Below are 19,635 nucleotides of genomic sequence, written 5' to 3'. Positions count from 1 at the left end.
TTAATTTACAAAATGGCATGTTAAAAATATATATATGTATATATATTTTTTTACTACTAGTAATTTGATGTAAATGTACTATATATAAGTAAAGAAAAGTTACTGGCTTAATGATTAATGTATCCAAGTAATTATTGTTTAAAGTGCCTGAGGGTATTCACAAAAATGAATGCTCAAGTATGTACAAAAAATATTTTACTTTAAAGTTTTAGATTTAATATTATATACAATTTTTGTTGTGACTCAAGAAACAATAAATTTTTTTATACTCTAATATTATGTTTATAAAAATTTTTTCTCACTTTACTTATTATACAAATGAATCTTCTTGCTTTATTAATAACAATTTTGTTTTGAACAACTTGTTAGCCTTTCTTTCAGATTCTAACTTCATCTGTAACTGCTTTAATTTAGTTTCTAGACTGTCTTCTTGGCACAAAGTAAATTCTTCCCATGTTTTACTCATTTCACTGATATTTGTATTGTTTGCTGGATGATTAATTAATGGAGATTTGATAATGTCCAAAGTTGGTACTTCTAAAAGAGAGAGAGAGAAAATATTTTAAATTGAAGAAGACATTGTAACAATATAGAGAAAATTTCAAAGAATATAAATATTTTGGAATCAAGTATGGAAAGAAAGATGTTTCATAGAATTCATAGATTTGCTCTTTATATGAAAATAATTAGTTTTTGGATAAGTTTCAATATTGAAATAATTAAAATACAGACAAAGAATATTACCCTGGTCAACAATTTCTTCATCTGCTAACTTTTTAAGAAGCTGTGTGAATGATCTTGATGTCTCTCTTTCGCTTTCTAATTCTTTGTTTAAATCTTGAACAGTCTCATCAAAAACCTGAGACAAAAGCAAAGAGGAAGTAGATGGTGAAGATAATTTAATTTCCTTAGACTCTTTTTCTTCTAGACTGTGTTTCCGCTTTCTGACAGAAGTATCTATAGCTATAAAAAAATTTCTTTATCAATCATCTTGGTATTTTTAGCTTTATCTAACACCACAGATCAAATGTCACAGAAATAACAAAGCTAACTATGGTATATTATTACCATGATAGAAATGGTATGAGATTATTTATCAGAAATAACTGCTATATAATAATAAATTGTGATTTGATCTTTTTATATTATTTTAGAGAGATTATGAATTATTCTACAAGTATATACAAGGATCGTTCAATGTTAAACGAGACTTTTGGGTCTATAATTTCAAAAATTAACTGTAGCACAATAAAACCTAAAAAAGGGAGTAGTAGTATCCATTCCAAGATTTCGGTAGCAAGCATGATGTATGAGAGTCATTCAAAAAGAAATGAGCCGGAGGCCTAAGAACAAACCCTTACCTGTATGTCAAAAGTATTGGCCCTGGCTGTTGAGGCACTTGTCCCACTGTGACACAAGGCAGTGAATGGCTGTCTCTTAAAAGTCCCGGGGCTGCGTTGTCAACCAGTTCCGAACGTACTGCTGGACGTCGTCATCTGAGCAGTCATTACCCAGGACCGTCACTCGGCGGTCCTGAGTAAAGACTCCATCAACCAGTTGGACAATGTCATCGGTAATGCGGCAGAATGTTCCTGATCGTGCATCATCGGCTAATGACACCTGCCCTTCCCTAAAGTGCTTGTGCCACGCCTTGACCCTTGCTGTGTTCACCGTACACTTGTGACATTCTTTGATGAATGTCCATTCCCCCTACTTCTTCTGCTGTCAGAAAACAAACAACACCTCTTTGCTCTTCTTTTGATGCCTCCATTTCACTGTTTACAACACGACTGACTGCAGTGGACGATTGACATGTGCTTCTGCTAGCTTTATAGTCACGCAGTATGCACCCGTGACCCTCTAGCAGAGGGCTGTGATCTTCCATGCTGTTGTCGGAACCACACATTCTTATACACGCAACGATATTACAATTGTGTCATTGGTTTTCACATTCCAGCCTCCGGCTCGTTTCTTTTTGAATGATCCTCATATTTTGCACATAGCAGTTTTAGCGATCATGGCAGAAGATAATGTGTCCACAACAGTGGAAACAGTGCATAATCAAATTTCTTGTGGAGGAAAAGGTTAAACCTGCTGAAATTTTGAGATGATTGAGTTCACAGTATGGGGAACAAATGCTATTGAGGACAAGAATGTACGAATGGTGTCGACAGTTTGATGAAGGACGAGAGCTGGTAACAAATGAAGCACATGGACATGTTTGTCCAACTGTAGTAATGCCAGTGAATATCGCATGAGTTGAGGAAGTTATCCTGGAGAACCAGTGAGTAACCGTGAGATACATTGCAGATGAAGTGTCTATCAGTGTCAGTAGTGTCGAGAAAATCATCCATGAGCACTTACTATTCTACAAGATGTGTGTCAGATGGGTTCCCTGATAGCTGTCAGGTGATCAGAAATGGGTACACAAGGAAACATGAGCAACTCCTGAATTGGTTTTGTATTGAAGGTGATTAGCTCCCAGCAATTATCATTTGTTTGGGCCCCTTAAAGAGTACCTCAAAAGAATGAAATTTCAGACAAATGATGAACTGCAGCAAGTTGTCCTGTGCTGGCTATGATGGCAGACCACTTCTTTCTAAGAGAAAGGTATCAGGGACCTACCCCACTGCTGGGAACAGTGTCTACATACAGATGGAGAGTATTTCAAAAAATTGGCATTGTTTATACATGTTTTGGACATTCCTTTTGGTCTATAGAAATAAAAGTCTCATTTAACCTTGAATGACCCTTGTATATGGCTGTGCATGTTGAGATTTGTTCCCATACTGAAAAATGTCCTCAAGCATCTTAGGTGTACATGAATATATTGAAAGTTAATATAATTTTTTATCTTTAAAACAGTAGATATTATTACTGTTAAAATCCAAAATAATAATGGATCATATAAAAAGTCATGACATTACTGTAATTGTGAAAGCAATTATATTACAAATTAAATACCGTTCAAATCACATACTGAATAGTTTATATATAAATTATTTTAAAATATTCATAAATACCTGGTAACCAGAAGGATTTGTGTATCATATCATTCCATTTTTCAGGTGGATAAAATTGTTCAAATTTATCTTTTAAATAATAAATCATCCATTCTCTGTTTGTTTCCTAAATACATTTAAGAATTTATTATTCTGAAACTGAATTCCTATTTGTAACAAATAATTTATTTATTTAAAATAGTAATTCTGTTTATTTATATATTCATAATAAAAGTTTAAAAAATATAACTAAATTAAACACAATCAAGAACCTTTAAAATCCAGTAACACAAATTTTAATGAAAACAAACATTTTTGACTGTACCCACGGTCTGAATCAGGTTTTCAACCATCAAAATTCCAAAATAGAATGTGCAGAATGAACATTTGAAAAACTATTTGGTGTTCTTTCAAATTTTAAAAATAATTTTTCAAACATATACAGTAGAGTCCCGAAAACTCGGCCTAATGTGGACCGAAGGGTGGCCGAGGTTGTGAAAATGCCGGGTTATCGGGAATGGGGTTAAAAAAGAATAAGTAAGAGTGTTTCCTCAGAAAATACTGTACTGTGCTTGTATGTATTGTTTGCTTAAGAATACAACAGAGAATAAACTGCCCAAAACCCTTAAACAAAGGAAAAATACATACTTATGAAGGCATAGAGCCTTTACTACATGAAAATGAAAATTAATGAATTCACAGTCATTCACATCGAGTTACGCAACGGGATTAAGAAATCAACTAACCCTGGCAAAGGCTGCAGGTAGACTGAACGGCTGAGCGCACGCTGGCGTCAGACATGTGGAAGAGTGGGAGTGTGGCTGAGTTATCGAGTGTCGAGTTTTCAGGACTCTACTGTATAAAACAATTTGAATGATAGACATTACAAAAATCATAAAAAATATAACTACCCCAAATACAATAATTTTTAAGAGGTAAATAAGGTTCTTGATTTATTGAAATATTTTCAAAGGTTTTTGATTGTGTGTGATTTATTCCAGTAATTTTGGTAAGAAGATAGTTTAAACTAAATTAAATCTAAAAATTTATTTAAAAATTGTAAAATTAACAATCATTAAATACTTTTGGAAGAAGATACTGTACTTAATGCAAGTACAACCCCATTTGCACTGAATTTTATTCACCAATAAAAATTTAAAATAATTCATAATTTAATGTATAAATGTTTAACTTGTATTATAAATAAAAGTGATCATACAAACATATCAGAAGCTCAGATTTTTGGAAAATATTTTGCTATTAAATTATATAATTTATAATCTGCAGTTTTTGCAACATGTTTCTTTAAACTTCCATGCCTTATCACATTGAGTGAAGATATAAACTTGTGCAGCAACTACATGGGTAGTTTTCCCCCATTCTTTGCATATACAACTCCTAGACAAAAAATTAGAATATTCACCTAACTGAAAGTTTAGTGTACATTTTCTCATGAACAACACAAGAGTACAAAATTTTTTTTATCATACATAAACAATGTCTATGTATATTTATTATACCAGTGTTCTGCAAACTTTTTGTGTTCAAGGTACACCAACCAAATCAAGGAATTTTAGAGGTACACCAAAGGAAAAACCAATGTTTATTTAATATTTATTTATTATAAAAATCAGTACAGTGTTTAATGAGAAATGTGAGCCTGCTTAACTGAGCACAGGCGATCGAAATTTGGAACAATCGTTGATAAGGCTGCTCTCATCTCTTGGTCGATCGTCCTCAGGCGTTCTCTTTTTCTTGATTTAATCATAGTGAGAGTTGAAAACCTCAATTCGCATAAGTAGGTCGTGGCAAATGGTAAGAGAATTGCAATAGCACGCTTTGAAAGCAGTGGATACTCATTTTTTATATGCAGCCAAAAATGTGCTAGCTCTGTTTCGGAAAATTTTAGTTTTAATGTCCGATCAGTTTTTAGCTCCATGAATTCTTCCTGCTCGTTTATCGGTAGGTGTCCAATGGAAATGCTATCTGAAATGGATTTCGTACCCAGTCCATAAGTTGCAGGTCACACTTAGGAAAATAAGAGTTCATTTTTTCTCCTAATAGCTCCAAGTGTTTCACTATCAAAGCCTGCACTTTTTTTCTGAATCGGCAGCCATGACATTTGGGAACATTTCATTACTACCATCGGTAGCGTGGCTGATCCATAACACCAACTTAGCGCGAAAGCTTTCAATCTTGTCCGATAACGTTAAAATATTAGAATTCCTGCCTTGCAGTTTTTTGTTGAGCTCATTTAAACTGGCGAATATATCCGCCAGATATGCAAGTTTTGCTACCCATTCTTCTCTTTTAAACAGAAAAGTAAAATCTGAACCCTAGGCCTCTAAAAACGTCTGGGTCTCATTTTTTAGCTCGTAAATTCGAGAAAGCACTTTTCCGCGAGAAAGCCATCGTACTTCTGTATGAAACAGAAGTGACTGATGATCTGCTCCCATTTCCTGACACACTGCATTAAACAGACGAGAGTTCAGCGGTCGCGACTTGATGTAATTGACAATTTTGACGACTTCTTGTAGGACAGACAACAATTCATCAGGCAGAGACTTCGCCATCAGTGCTTCCCTGTGTAAAAAGCAATGTACATTTTTAATATTAGGGTTTTTTTCAGAAGCCATGGTTATAAATCCCCTAATTTTTCCCGTCATAGCTGCTGTTCCGTCCGTGCAAATGCTTATGCAGTTGTGCCATTCCAAATTATACTCACTGAAGTACTGGTCTGTTACTTTGAATATTTCTTCTGCAGTGGTATAACCAGGTAGTGGCAGACAAAATAAAAAGTCCTCTTTTATTTCATATTCGTCAGTGTACCTCACATTTGATATGAGATGCGCGTGACCACTGATATCAGTAGCCTCGTCGACTTGTAGCGCAAAAACTCCACTAAGCCTTAATTTTTCAATTAACGTTGATTGAATGTCGCTAGAAATATCATTAATTCGACGTGAGATCGTATCTGCTGATGCAGGTATTTTTTCGATTTCCTTAGCGGCTTCTTGGCTAATCATAATCTTGACAACTTCTTTGCAGACAGGTAAAATTAAAGTTTCAGCAAGAGAATGAGGCTTCTTGGATTTAACAAGCATATTAGCGATCACGTAGCTTGCTTTCTGCGCTTTGTCTGATGTTTTGAAAGACGAACTCATAAGAGTTACCTGTTTCTTAGACTGGTCTTTCAAACGTTGAAAAAAGGCTTTGTCTTTTTGAGCCACTGATGGGTGTTTAGTAGTTAAATGTCGTAAAAGTTTACTGGGCACCATCGAATTATTACCCAAAGTTTCTCCATTTTGGGATTGGGCATGATTCGTCTCCGCAATATATAAAGCCATAACGTACATAGCTCTCATCATATTTTCGATTAACAAGCTTAGGTTTTTTTCTTCATTGACTCTGCTTCTTGGGAATCATTAGTTTCACTTGACGAACTTGCGGTACGTTTAAGGAATTTATATACACATACATATATACACCATTATATACACATACATGTATCAGGGTCTATTTATTTGTAATAAAAAAAGTCAATTATGTTTGCGACGACACATTCACAAACTAGTGGCTAGTTACTGGGGAAAAGCGATTTGTTTCAGTTTACAAAAGCGCGTAACAACGATGACTAAGCGGGGCGCAGCATTACAATATCACATTGACACGCGCATGCATGCAGCGCGTGAGTGGGCTATCCCGCTTATCGTGCAACGATGTGCTTCGCTCGCATAACTCTCAGCTATGTGTAGGTGCATTATCTTCACAAAACTTGACATTTTTCCACGGCACACCAACTATTGACCACAGTACACCAGTGTGCCGCGGCACACACTTTGCGGAACACTGTATTATACCATTAATCAGACAAATTAACTTAAACGTTTTTTTGTTACAAATGGAAATGAAATGACAAAAAATTAGAGTATTAGCTAAATGTGGGTTAAATATAGGAAATACAACAAAATAAAATTAATATTTTGTGGCCTTGCTGTTTTCCATAATTAGTGCTCTCAATCTGTTGGGCATGGTGCAAATTAATGCTTTGCATTTGTTTCTGGAGATGCAGTTTACTAGTTTCTCTTTAGAATTTGTTCATCGTTCATTAAGTCGTCGTTTCATGACTCCACAAAATTTCAATGGATTTAAGTCTGGGGAATTACTTGGCCAAAGCAGGATTGCAATCTGTCATTCTTGTAACCATGTATTGTTGACTTCGCGGTATGAGAGGATGCTGTCTTGTTCAAATAGAAATGTTTTCTCAATTAAATTCCCTGCCGATGGTATCATAAATGTCTCTAAGATGTCTTGATACATCTGTGCAATGACACATTCTGAAGAATGCACAGATGTCCTACGCCATTAGCACTCGTGCATCCCCAGATCATGACATACAATACAAACTTCATGGATCTCTTCATACAGTTCTTTTCAAAGGCCTCTTTGGTTGTTTTCCATACACACTGAAGGCATTACTCACCACAGGAGAGACAAAACTGGGATTCGTCACTGAAGAGAACATTATTCCAGTCATCTTGTTCCACATGAGCCTCTCTCTGCACCATCTGACACTCGCTTGTTGTTTTTCGTTACAGATGACTTCGTCTTGGGAACACGGATGTTAAAGTGCAAGTCAAATTCAGTTACTAACGTTCACTCCAGTTGCTCTCCATTGTGCATGCAAGTGTTTAATGCAGTAACAATTCTTTCAAGTTTCTCTCATCCCTTGCAGTCGTTGCTCATTTATGTCCACATTTCTGGCATTTATTAGTTAAAATTTGAACATGGTTTTGTTGTTTCAGTACTCTAGAGACTGTTTGCTGTGAGCATGTTATATAATTCACAATTTCTTTTTGTGTTCTTCTTACTTTGTTCAAGGCTATAATAATATCTTTAGATCTGTCACTGATGTCGTGCTGACAGCCCATGTTGTACTGTCATACTGTGCTGCCCAGCAATATGGAAATTTGCATTAAAATTTAGTTTTATATGGCTGTTTGGTTGTTTTTGCTAATATTCTAATTTTTTGTCACAGTCAAACTGTTATTCTAATTTTTCTCATTTCATTCACATTTGTAACAAAAAAACATTTGAGTTAATTTGGGTGATTAATGGGTATAATAAACATACATAGACATTGTTTATGTATGGTAAAAAAAAAGTTTCATACTCTGTGTTGTTCATGAGAAAATGTACACTAAACTTTCAGTTAGGTGAATATACAGTAGAGAGTCGAAAATCAGAATCAATTGGGGACTGGGGTGGTTCAGATTAGTCATTTGTTCCGATTACCGATTATGTATGAAAAAATATATTAACCTATCCGATGTTCAAATTTTTCTCCATTGCGTGTCGCTTCGTGTTGAATTTTTGTTGATTTTAAACCTAACAAAAATTTTTATAATAATAATCGAGGCTATCGTATCGTTAAAAATTATTTCTGCATTTTGTACAAACAAAATAAATATATTGAAGAATATAAAAACATGAAAATTATACTTTAGAAGTAAATTTAGTATCAAAAACGTTCGATTCAGCACGACACAGTCCGACTGAAAATCGTGCCGATTACTGGTGTTCCGATTAACGACTCTCTACTGTACTAATTTTTTGTCTAGGAGTTGTATATGTATGTAATTGTTCTAACATGTGAGGACAGCATTGAGTCATCTTTCTTTTCAAAAATCTCCATATATTTTCTATTGGAGACATAACTGAGTTTGATGCTGGCCAGGAGATTACACATATACAATTGGACTGCAGCCAAGGTTTAGTTTTCCTAGCAGTGTATGAACAGGTGTTATCATGCTGGAAAATATGGGCTCATCTTTGGAAAAGTTTACATTTTGATTCATGTAGATGTTGCTAAAGGATTAAATATAGGCTTCAGAGTTCATAGCACCATCAATAAAATGCAAATCTCCAAGTCTCTCTACACTCATGCATGACTAAACCATTAGAAACTGTGGCTATGGACTTGTCATGAATAACATGCTGGATTATTAGCTTCATTTTTACTATATATGACTTTCTTGTCTATATTCCCATGATTTACATGAAATGTTGATTCATCTGATCATAGTATTTTCTTCCATTCAATTTTTGTCCACTTCAGATGAAGATGTTTAGCTTGGGCCAGAACTCACTTGCATGATTCATTTATGAAAGGTTTCCCTTGGATTTCTGCAGCCTGTATTTGCATTGTCAGATATATCTCCACACTGTGCATTCAGATAATGGAATATTAGAGTATTCTCTTTCCTATTTTGTCAAATCTTCTATAGAAACTTGTCTGTTTTGAAAAATATAGCATTGAAAGAACAATAGTTGTCTGGAATCAAGCTAGTTTTCTTCCTACAGCTTTTCCTGGAGAAGTGTTTCCTCCTTCTCATAACATTTATGATTCCCTGGACTGTAGACTGAGATATCTGTACTTGCTGTGTGATACTGTGTTGAAAGACTATAATTCTGGATAATAATTTTCTTGGTTGGTTTTGGTATTACCTTACCTCTTACTATTTTTCATGGACATTAATATGAACTGCTAAATGTGACTTGCCTTTTATATGCTAGACATGCAACATAAGAAAAACTACAAGAAATTCCAAAAAATTATCCAAAAATCCTTTCTGAATGAACTTTGTTGCAATACGTTGCCAAGTCAGATACAATGCCAGTTACAAGAGTTGCATATTATATTTTAGCTATGTATTCCAAACTAATGAAATCCAAGGTAGTAAGTTATTGGAATGAACTTGTTTATTTATAAAAGGAATTATTTATAACACCTGGTTTAATATGTACATGAGAGTTTTTAAGTTTATGTATGTTTCTGAAAGTTTTAATGGCGAATTAAGTTCATTGCAAGTGGGAGTTTTATTTGTCACAGAGCATTATATTTGAGAGAGGAAATTATGTGATTTTTTAAAAATTAACTTAAAGAATTATTACAAAAAAATCTGCAAAAAACAAACATCTTTTACCTTACCTAAAAATACTAACAAAAATGTCTTACAGTTTTCAAACTAAACTTAAAAGTATTCATTCATAAAATTGCCAGGATGACAATAGTACATAAAAATATTTATTGTTTATTTTATTTTATTAAATGTCTTATAAAAAATTATTATCTCAAAAATTGTTGAAACTAATGTCTCAAATACTATAGCAGAGATAACAGAAACTTATCAAAATGACACTTCTAACATCAGAATGCAACTTTATTGCTGGTATGATTTTGGTACACAAGACCCTCATCAGCCATACATAAAAAATATGTAGATATCTGTTCAAAATTTATTTTCACCCATACTGCACACACCCATAAGGATTACATTATAAACAGGCAATATCTAAAATGAAAATTCTTGATAATCCACTTTATAGAAATCACAATTACAATTCTCATTTTACAGTGCAGTGTGGGCGGAAATAAATCTTGAACAGATACCTATATATTTTTTATGTATGGCTGATGAGGGAGGGTCTTGTGTACCAAAATGCATACCAGTAATAAAATTGCATTCTGTTGATAGAAGTGTCATTTTGATGTTACCAGTAGCAGTGTGATAAGTCTCTGTTATCTCTACTATAGTATTTGAAATATTAGTTTTAACAAATGTCTTCATAATTTGTCTTTTCTACATACCTCAGGAACACAGTCTCTGTGGCAGAGTCAATATTTTATTGGAAGTTACTTTTTCCAGGACAACAGCACAATTATAAAAATAAATCAATTAATCTATCTTTATAATTATGCTGCTGACCTGAAATTTTTACCATCTTCACCTACTAAGGCAGGAAGTAGCCTCTAATAAAAGGTTAACTCCATTATGGAGAGTGTTGTGTTCATGAGGTGTGCAACAAGGACAAATTATGAAAACATTTATTGTTCACTCTATTTTATCAAATATGTTTTATGTAAATTTTAAAAAATTTTAAAATAGAGGGCCTAATAATAATTTATGTGGAACTATTCAGACAAAGTACCAAAAACACAAACAGCACAATTTATGAAAACTACTTGCTTGTAAAAGTAAAATTTGGACAAAATTCAAAATAATACAAATTCAATGACTTAATTTTAATAATAATTTTTATTTTAGCAAAACATAAGATTGAAATTTATGTCAAAAAGATATAGGAAATATATAGATAAAATAAATCAAGCAAATACAAAAAAATTAACAAAAATCACAATCTGATAAATATTCAGAGAGACAAATATTTTGTACAAATATTTGTACAAAATATAGAATATATTTTGTACATCAGTCCCTAAAATGCCACTTAAGGTAATGGCAGTTTTCTGTCATCTTCCTAAGTGATAACAAATCATCTAGTTTCAAAGGATTAGGCATTGAAAACAGAGTCAACAGAAAAATCAGCATCATTCTTCTGTCTCTGTGTGATTTCTCTACATTGTCTTAGCTCCCAAACAAATGTATAGTTGAACTGGCACTTGCTATTCCCTAGATTGTTTATCCTCAAAAACAGAACAGAAACTTGTAAAAAAAAAAAAAAAAAAAAAAAACTACGAAATGGACAAATATATGCAATATTTTTATGAAAAAAATAATATAAAAATAAAATATGCAAAAGATCACAATCCATAATTTTGCACAAAAATCTTCTTCATACCACTTGGAAGCAAATCATGACAAGTGTATATAAATATTTGCATAATCAAAAATCATTTTTTACTTTTACATAAACTTGCACAAAGATTATTTTTAAAAATTAAACACTAACATTATATTTGAACTGTTTCTATTAAATATTTAATTTTAACCATAACATGAAGAAAGATGGATCTATCTACCTAAAAATATTGGAAATTATCATAACTTATTTATGATTTTTTGCATCAGTAATAAAATGCCACAGAAGTGCATTTTGTTTCTCTTTTATAGTATTTACATATTCTTTGATTAAAACATTTTTTCTTTGATTATACATATTCTGCTAAATATGATTTTAAAAATAAAAGTCACTTCATTAAAAGAAATACATTTTCATTGCTCATATTTTCTTAATCCCTTTTAGTTAATTTAAAATTTAATTTAATATATCAATATATACGTTACAGTAAAAACCCGTTTTTAGTGAAAACGCGTTTTAACTAGTTGAAACTAGTTTTTACTGGATGTCATTGTTAAAACCCGTTTTGTCTAGTTAAAACTAGAATTTACTGCTGTACATGTTTTGATTTTAGATAAAACTAAAATCAAACATTAACTTTTTAACTTTTAACATTAGTTAAAACTAATTTTAGCTACATAAATATGTTTGGAGGAAATAAATAAAGTGATGATTGGGATTAAAACATTTGTATTATTTAATATTTAATTATATATAAATATTATTATATTATATTATTTATTTAAATATAATATTTATATTTAATTATTTAATATGTATTGAAAATATTGGTCACACATCTGTGTTATTAACATTAATTAACCCTTTGTCCCTGAAGGCACCGATCAATCGGTACCCTGGCTTTTAAGCAAAACTTCAAGGGTACCGATTCATCATTACTTTGGTAAATATCGATTTTTGTAAAGTTTATTAACAACAGATATAATCTCGTTCGATATGAAGTGAATAAAGTATAATAATTCATTATATTAGTTGATAGCAGTATAAAATTTTGATTTCAAACAAATGTTTGATATAATGTGCGATAATTTCACAACGAATAAACATACATGCATAAGTGTTATATTGAATTGTACAAAACAATATTCTATGTCTTTCTGGCTCAGTGCCAGCAAACAACTATGTAACTAGACAATGTTAATTTTCACAAAATGTTACAAATTATCAAGTTTGTGTGTCAGTTCTGATATATATTATTTTTTTTCTTATAAATTTTTCTAATAAAATGTATTGAAAAATATTGTACTTAAAACTAAAGATATTAATAAATGCAAGTGATTTTTTTCATATAGATATAATAATAATTTGATTTTTGGTGAACTTTTAAAATAATATCGCCTGACTGACCTATATTGCCTTAGGAGGGATCGCAGAATAAATGTAAACAAAATGTCAGGGGAAAGGGTTAAAGCGATACGAAATTCATCACACACTATAGCAGGGGTGGCCAACTTTTGTGTACATAAGATCTACTTTTTATTGTAAAAATGTCTCGCGATCGACTTGTTGTCGTAGGCATAGTCTAAGTGGCGAGGGGGTGTGAAATGCATACTATGTTTATACACTGTGCTTCAGTACAAGGTGCACTCCCGCGAACTATGGGTAGATAAAAAATAGTTTTGAACATATATTTTTCTTATTTTTTAAATCATTTATTAAGCTTTCAAGATATATGCTCATAAAGAAAATAAATTTCCAGACCCAACTTTTGATATTTGCAGTTATGAGTTCATTCCGTACAGGCGGCACCTAAAAAAATCGATTTTTCAACACTTTCAAGATAGATTTTTATTAACTTAAAATATAACTTAATTTTTTTTATCAATTACAATGTATAAATTGTGGTACTATTTGTTCGTAAACTTGAAAAAGTTGTTATAAAACTGCACAGTACGGCTGATAATTTGATTATAAGATTTTACTTTCGCGATTTTTTTTTTTTTTTTTGGGCGAGGAAAATTTATTATGGAAGAATGATATAAGACTTTTAGACTTATTTTTTGCTAATCTATCAATAGCTCAGAGGAGTGCTCTTTGTACTAAAACACCCTGTATATCTACCTACGTAAAAAACAACGTAATTATTTAACGGGCCAAAATACTCACGTCCGGGGGAATTAAAACAACATGAGTAATTACTAACAATATTTATTAATTCAAATTAGCTGCTGATGAAGACAGATTTAGAATTTATTTTATTACGTTACATGAATGGGAGGACTGAGTTTGCACGTCTCTTACCAAGGAAACATAATTAGGTGTATATCCTGACAAAGATAATAATAATGATTCTTCAGTATGGGAATCAGTCCGGACAAAATGTTTAGTCTTCGTTAACTTTAAGTATGAAAATGCCAATTCACACGCGTATGTAGTTCCGAAACAGGAATAAATATATTTGCTACATTTGGTGATTCTGGGATATTTTTCTCAATTGACGTATTTCCAAAAATCCAAAAATATACAAGTCTGTTGCCGAAAACGCTCACTTATCAAGTAAATAGATAGGTAAGAAAAGCCATAATTTAATTTAAAACATAAAGAACAGGTACTTACATTTTAAACAAATGAAAAATTGAAACTCAACGTTGTCACCGTGGATAAACAATATTGATTAATAATAATAATATTGTTAATACTAAAGAAAAGAAGCTACCGCATGACAGTGTCAAATATTCAAGCTAAATGGCTGTGTTTTCTACGAGTCCAGTCATAACTGCATGCATATTGTTGCTTTTGCGCGTTACATTCACGCGTTGCATTCAGTTACAAAGTGTAACACATTAAGTCAAGACATCGCGAGCGATCGACCAAAATTGGCATCGTGATCGACCGGTCGATTGCGATCGACTTGTTGGCCACCCCTGCACTATAGGAATGTGTTAGCTGAATGACCTTGGTCGAAACAGTTTTTACTAAGCCATTTTGTTAAAACTAGTTTTGTCTAGTTAAAACTAGTTTTAACTCAAATTCATTTTTGACTAGCAGTAAATTCTAGTTTTAACAATGACATCCAGTAAAAACTAGTTTCAACTAGTTAAAATGCATTTTCACTAAAAATGGGTTTTTACTGTAACATATACAATAAAAAAAATTCAGCAATGCATTGCATAACTTTCCTTGGTAACATTTAAAACTGCATGTGTGGCACCATCTGTTATGATATTTTATTATTAAAACTTTTTATTTTTTAATTATTATAATATGGCAAAAAACTTAAATTTGGGTAGGGATGAGTTTTATAAAAAATTTTAAATGCTAATAATGAGTAAAGTAGTCTTTAAGTTTGATCCTACTCAAGATATGACACAACCCTCTTTATCTGCCACCCCGTTGACCTTTAACCACAAAATTTTAATAGCATCAATCCCTTAATACACAAACCTCCCTGCAAAATTTCGGAAATTTTCAACAAAAAGCACAGTAGTTATTAAGTTTCAAACAGGGAAAACAAAATTGTGCCACACACACATGCATACTAACATCAATATCAGACATGGGCAAATGCGGCTCTTTTTGAGTTACATGCGGCTCTTGTTGAAAGGGTTAATTTCTGCTTTTTATTATTTTTTTTTACAATTTTGTAAAAATATGTAATTATATATATATGTAATATTTAGTAATTTATTTCCAAGTTGGTGCAATAAATTAAATTGGCATTTCAAATCTATTCTTTAAAAACAAATTCTTAACCTGGATGGGGACACCCTATCCTTCCCTGCCTTACCATACTATCCACGGCTCCCATGCATTTTGCAAAATCTACATTTGGGTTCCCACTGAACTCTTGCTTGCCCACCTCTGATCTATACATACAGAAAAACCCCTGAATTTTTTGCATTTGACAGTTCAAGGACCACCTGAGTCCAAAAACATAAATATCTTGGGGATCATTTTTTGATTGATCAGTATACTTTACGTCTGTTATATATTATATAACAGAACCGGAAAAGTATTTTTTTTTAACTTTATTTTAAAAAGTAAAGCTTTTTAAAATAATATTCAATATTTAGAAAGTATTTAAACATTTACCTTACAAACAAAATCAATATTATCCAGCAGAAAGAAACTACAAGCTTGTAAAATATCTGCCCAAGGAATTACTTCTTCTCCATCTAAGTTTTTACTCCTTGATAATAAGTGGTGAATACTGCATAAATATAAAATAATAATAAATGCCATGAATTATTATTTATATAGTTAATCAATATCTCAATTTATTAAAATCTTAAAATAATCTTAACCAAATTATATATGCTTTATTAAATATTTAATATGAACTCAATGTATTGTTAAAAATAACTTGTGTTTATGCTAATTAAAAAATAGTTTATCTTTATAAGAAATTAGAGTTTTTGTTAATTATGTGTATAAAGTATAGTTTGAAAAATATAACTTAATCATACAGACTAAATAATATCTATAACAGTTTACTTATGAAATAGTTTACTTGGTTGATTAACTATGCTCTACTCATAATATTAGATATTAAATAAATTTAAGAATATGTTGTTCCATTTTATATATTTATGAATGTAAGGAATGTAAGGTAAAAGGATGTTATTTCATAATAAGTTTTATAATATTGTGAGGGATTTTGAACAAATTATGGTAAATGATAGAATGCTTTAAGGTGACCAGATTTTCTATATGTAAAATCAGTACATTTTTTATTTCTCATATCCATGAAAAACTATGTTCAAATATAAATATTTTAATAATTGAAAATTTCTGTAATATACATAAATATATATCAGTTTGTAGCAAATGAAATGGCTGATTTTTATTTCTAACTTTGAACATTTATTAATTTAATTTAAACCTTATATATTCAATCAAAATGGTCTCCATCATTGTTAATACACTTCTCCCAATGCAATAGAAGTATTGGGTCATTCGGAAAGTTTGTAGCGATTTTTAAGAAAAATAAAAGAAATTGTTTTATAACTAAAAATATACTTTTATTCCATTATGTATGCGCCATTGTTTTTAATGACATGTTGCCATCTATGAGGCAGCTTCATGATACCCTCTTCGTAGGACTTTCCAGTTTTTCCCATGAAAAACTGATCCACGTGGTTTTTGCAAGCTTCCAAAGTATCAAAGTTTTTATCATGAAGGGAATTTTGTAGAGAACAGAACAAATGGTAGTCTGACGGGGCAAGGATAGTTGAGTAAGTGGGGTAAGGTAAAACATCCCAGCCTAGTTCCAATAATTTTTGGCGTGTTTGTAAAGACGTGTGAGGTCTGGCATTATCTCGGTGAAACACAATGCCTTTTCTATTGGCCAGTTCCAAACGTTTTTCTTTAATTGCCATGTTCAGCTTATCCCATTGGGAACAATACTTATCAGAATCAATTGTTTGATTCTGTGGAAGCAGCTTGTAGTACAGGATTCCTTTCCAATCCCATCAGACAGTGAGCATGACATTCTTTGGATGAAGACTGGCCTTTGGAGTTTTTAATGGTGATTCATTTTTCTTACCCCATGATCGTTTTCGGCTGATGTTGTTATAAATGATCCACTTTTCATCACCTGTCACTAAACGCTTCAGAAAAGGGTCATTTTCATTTCGTTTTTCAAGAGAATCACAAATGGAGATGCGATCCAGTAAGTTTTTTCTGTTAAGTCGTGAGATATCCAAATGTCATAACGATTCACGTATCCGAGCTTCTTTAGATGTTGAAACACAGTACTGTTTGATTACTTCACTATGTCTGCAATTTCTCGACTTGTGTAATGAGGGTTTTCATCTAATAATGCTTTGATCTGGTCCTCTTCAATAACAGGAGGTCTTCCTGAGCGAGGAGCATCGTCAAGGCTGAAATTACTCGTTTTAAATTTTGCAAACCACTTTCAAACAGTTGATTCTGATACAGCACTCCCACCATAAACATCACATATCTTTTTTGCTGTTTGTACAGCATTTTTGCCTTTATGAAAAAAGAAAAAACACAAGTGTCAATAATGAACATTGTTCGCATCCATTTTTTGCAATGAGACAAATTAAATGCTATTTGAATAATCTTAACGGGTTTTTTTGTAAAGGACGCGTCTCAAGGTTATTTATCGTAATATTAATTGGTTTGTACAATTCTAATCATTTTTGCGTCAATCGGTGTCTCAACTGTCAGCTATAAAAATTCGCTACAAACTTTTCGAACAACCCAATACATTAATGCTAGTTTGATTGAAATCATGTAACAATAAGCAAAAATGTCATTAAAGGCACTTTTTATTGCATCCTATTCCTTGACAACTTTTTCTGTTAAAAAACTCAAAATGTTTTAAAAAAATGGTAGTCTGTCAGTGAAAAATCTGAAGAATAAGGTTGATGAAAAAAGAATTTTGCTCTTCAATTCTGTCAACTCTTCATTTTTTTTAAATCATAAAGCTATAAAACACCATATCTATTCAAAAGTGGTAACTCTTGAATGCACAATTGTTGTACCTTACATCAATTTCTTGACAGTATTTGTTGCATTCATCATTTCATCTCTTTGCAGAAATGAAAAATGGATTGTTTCCCTTACAGACTACCATATGGACATTACCATGGATTTTGTATAAATGAAGGCTCAGTTTTGGCATGTATTTTTGCATTCCACATCTAGCCACTGCACAGAACGTCAACAATTGTCATAGAGGATCCACTTTTCATCTCAAGTTACAACACAAGATAATATACTTGCATTTTTGAGACAAATAGTTAAAGAACTACAGACCTACTAATAATACTCCTTGTCTCTCTGAATTCATGTAGGACCCATTTGTTGAGTTTCCTGACTTTCTCTAATCCATTTAGATGTCAAGAAACAGTTGAATAATGTATATTCAATCTTTCCATGATTTCCTGGACAATCAGGCAAGGTTCTTACAGACATGACAAATGGTACATGTCTGCAAAGCAGATTTCTGAAATTTGTATTCCTGGCATGAAATTTTTCAAACCAATGCTGGGTGGTATGCTCACCCACAGACCTTTACTGAAGGCTTTATTGATATTTCAGATTGCCTCAGCTGGGGAGCTGCATTATATCTCAGCTTATATCTACTCATATAAGAAAATTATTCTATTTTCTTTTGTTTCCATGCCATTAGAAAAACTACTCTTAAACACGTGGAACTCATTATATAAATGAGGTTATATTTTTAAATTCACATATATGTGGACTCTTCCAATTACACAAACTTTCTTCCATGATCACATGGAAAAAGTTTGTGCACATAAACTTACAAGGGTGGGAAATTTAAAATTAAAAAAACGACCATTTTATTTCAACAATGCAATAATATAACATTATTGTTTGCTTTAATTAATACTAAACATTGCATTTAGGGGGTATGCTCATTCAAAAAGCCCAAAAATGAGTAATTTTTATGATGTTTTTTAATTTCTCAAAACATGTACACTGAAAGCTAAATATAAAATAAAATAATGCTAAAGTTCATACAATATATAATTAAAACTTTGATAATACATTGCTGAATTCATTCAGTTATTTAAGTATATTTAAACATTAATTAATTTAACTTAAAATTTCTAATACATTTCAACTTAAAATACAATAAAATATCTATTACAATTTTTGTGCTACTACACAATTAAACTTTTAGGCTTTATCACACTGACTAAATTGACAAGGGAAGTTTATTAATTAATCATAGACATCCAGTTACATAAATACAGTAGCGAACCGAAAATCGGAATCAATTGGGGACTGGGGTTGTTCAGATTAGTAATTTGTTCGGATTACCGATTATGTACGAAAAAATACATTAACCTGTCCAATGTTCAAATTTTTCTCCGTTGCGTGTCACTTCGTGTTGAATTTTCGTCGATTTTAAGCCTAACGAAAATTTTTATAATAATAATCGAGGCTATCGTATCATTAAAAATTATTTCTGCATTTTGTACAAACAAAATAAATATATTGAAGAATATAATAACATGAAAATTATACTTTA

At 31.8% G+C, this 19,635-nt stretch overlaps 1 protein-coding gene across 1 annotated transcript in view; it reads right to left on the bottom strand.

The window, feature by feature from the left end:
* Window positions 1-178: 178 nt before the first annotated feature.
* xmas (RRM_XMAS2 and SAC3_GANP domain-containing protein xmas) overlaps window positions 179-19,635 on the bottom strand; it is a 126,370-nt gene continuing 106,913 nt past the window's right edge. Inside the window, exons 12-15 of the mRNA XM_067263494.1 lie at window positions 15,699-15,816; window positions 3,024-3,129; window positions 745-963; window positions 179-537 (exon numbers count right to left, since the gene is read on the bottom strand). Of these exons, the coding sequence (XP_067119595.1) occupies window positions 311-537; window positions 745-963; window positions 3,024-3,129; window positions 15,699-15,816 (670 nt within the window). The 3' untranslated portion in view covers window positions 179-310. The remainder of the gene's footprint in view (window positions 538-744; window positions 964-3,023; window positions 3,130-15,698; window positions 15,817-19,635) is intronic.

Source organism: Centruroides vittatus, unplaced genomic scaffold (genome assembly GCF_030686945.1).
Source record: "Centruroides vittatus isolate TY-2023 unplaced genomic scaffold, ASM3068694v2 contig_1777, whole genome shotgun sequence".
Taxonomy (NCBI): domain Eukaryota; kingdom Metazoa; phylum Arthropoda; class Arachnida; order Scorpiones; family Buthidae; genus Centruroides; species Centruroides vittatus.
Note: the sequence above shows the minus strand (reverse complement) of the source record. Positions and strands in the feature narration are given on the sequence as shown.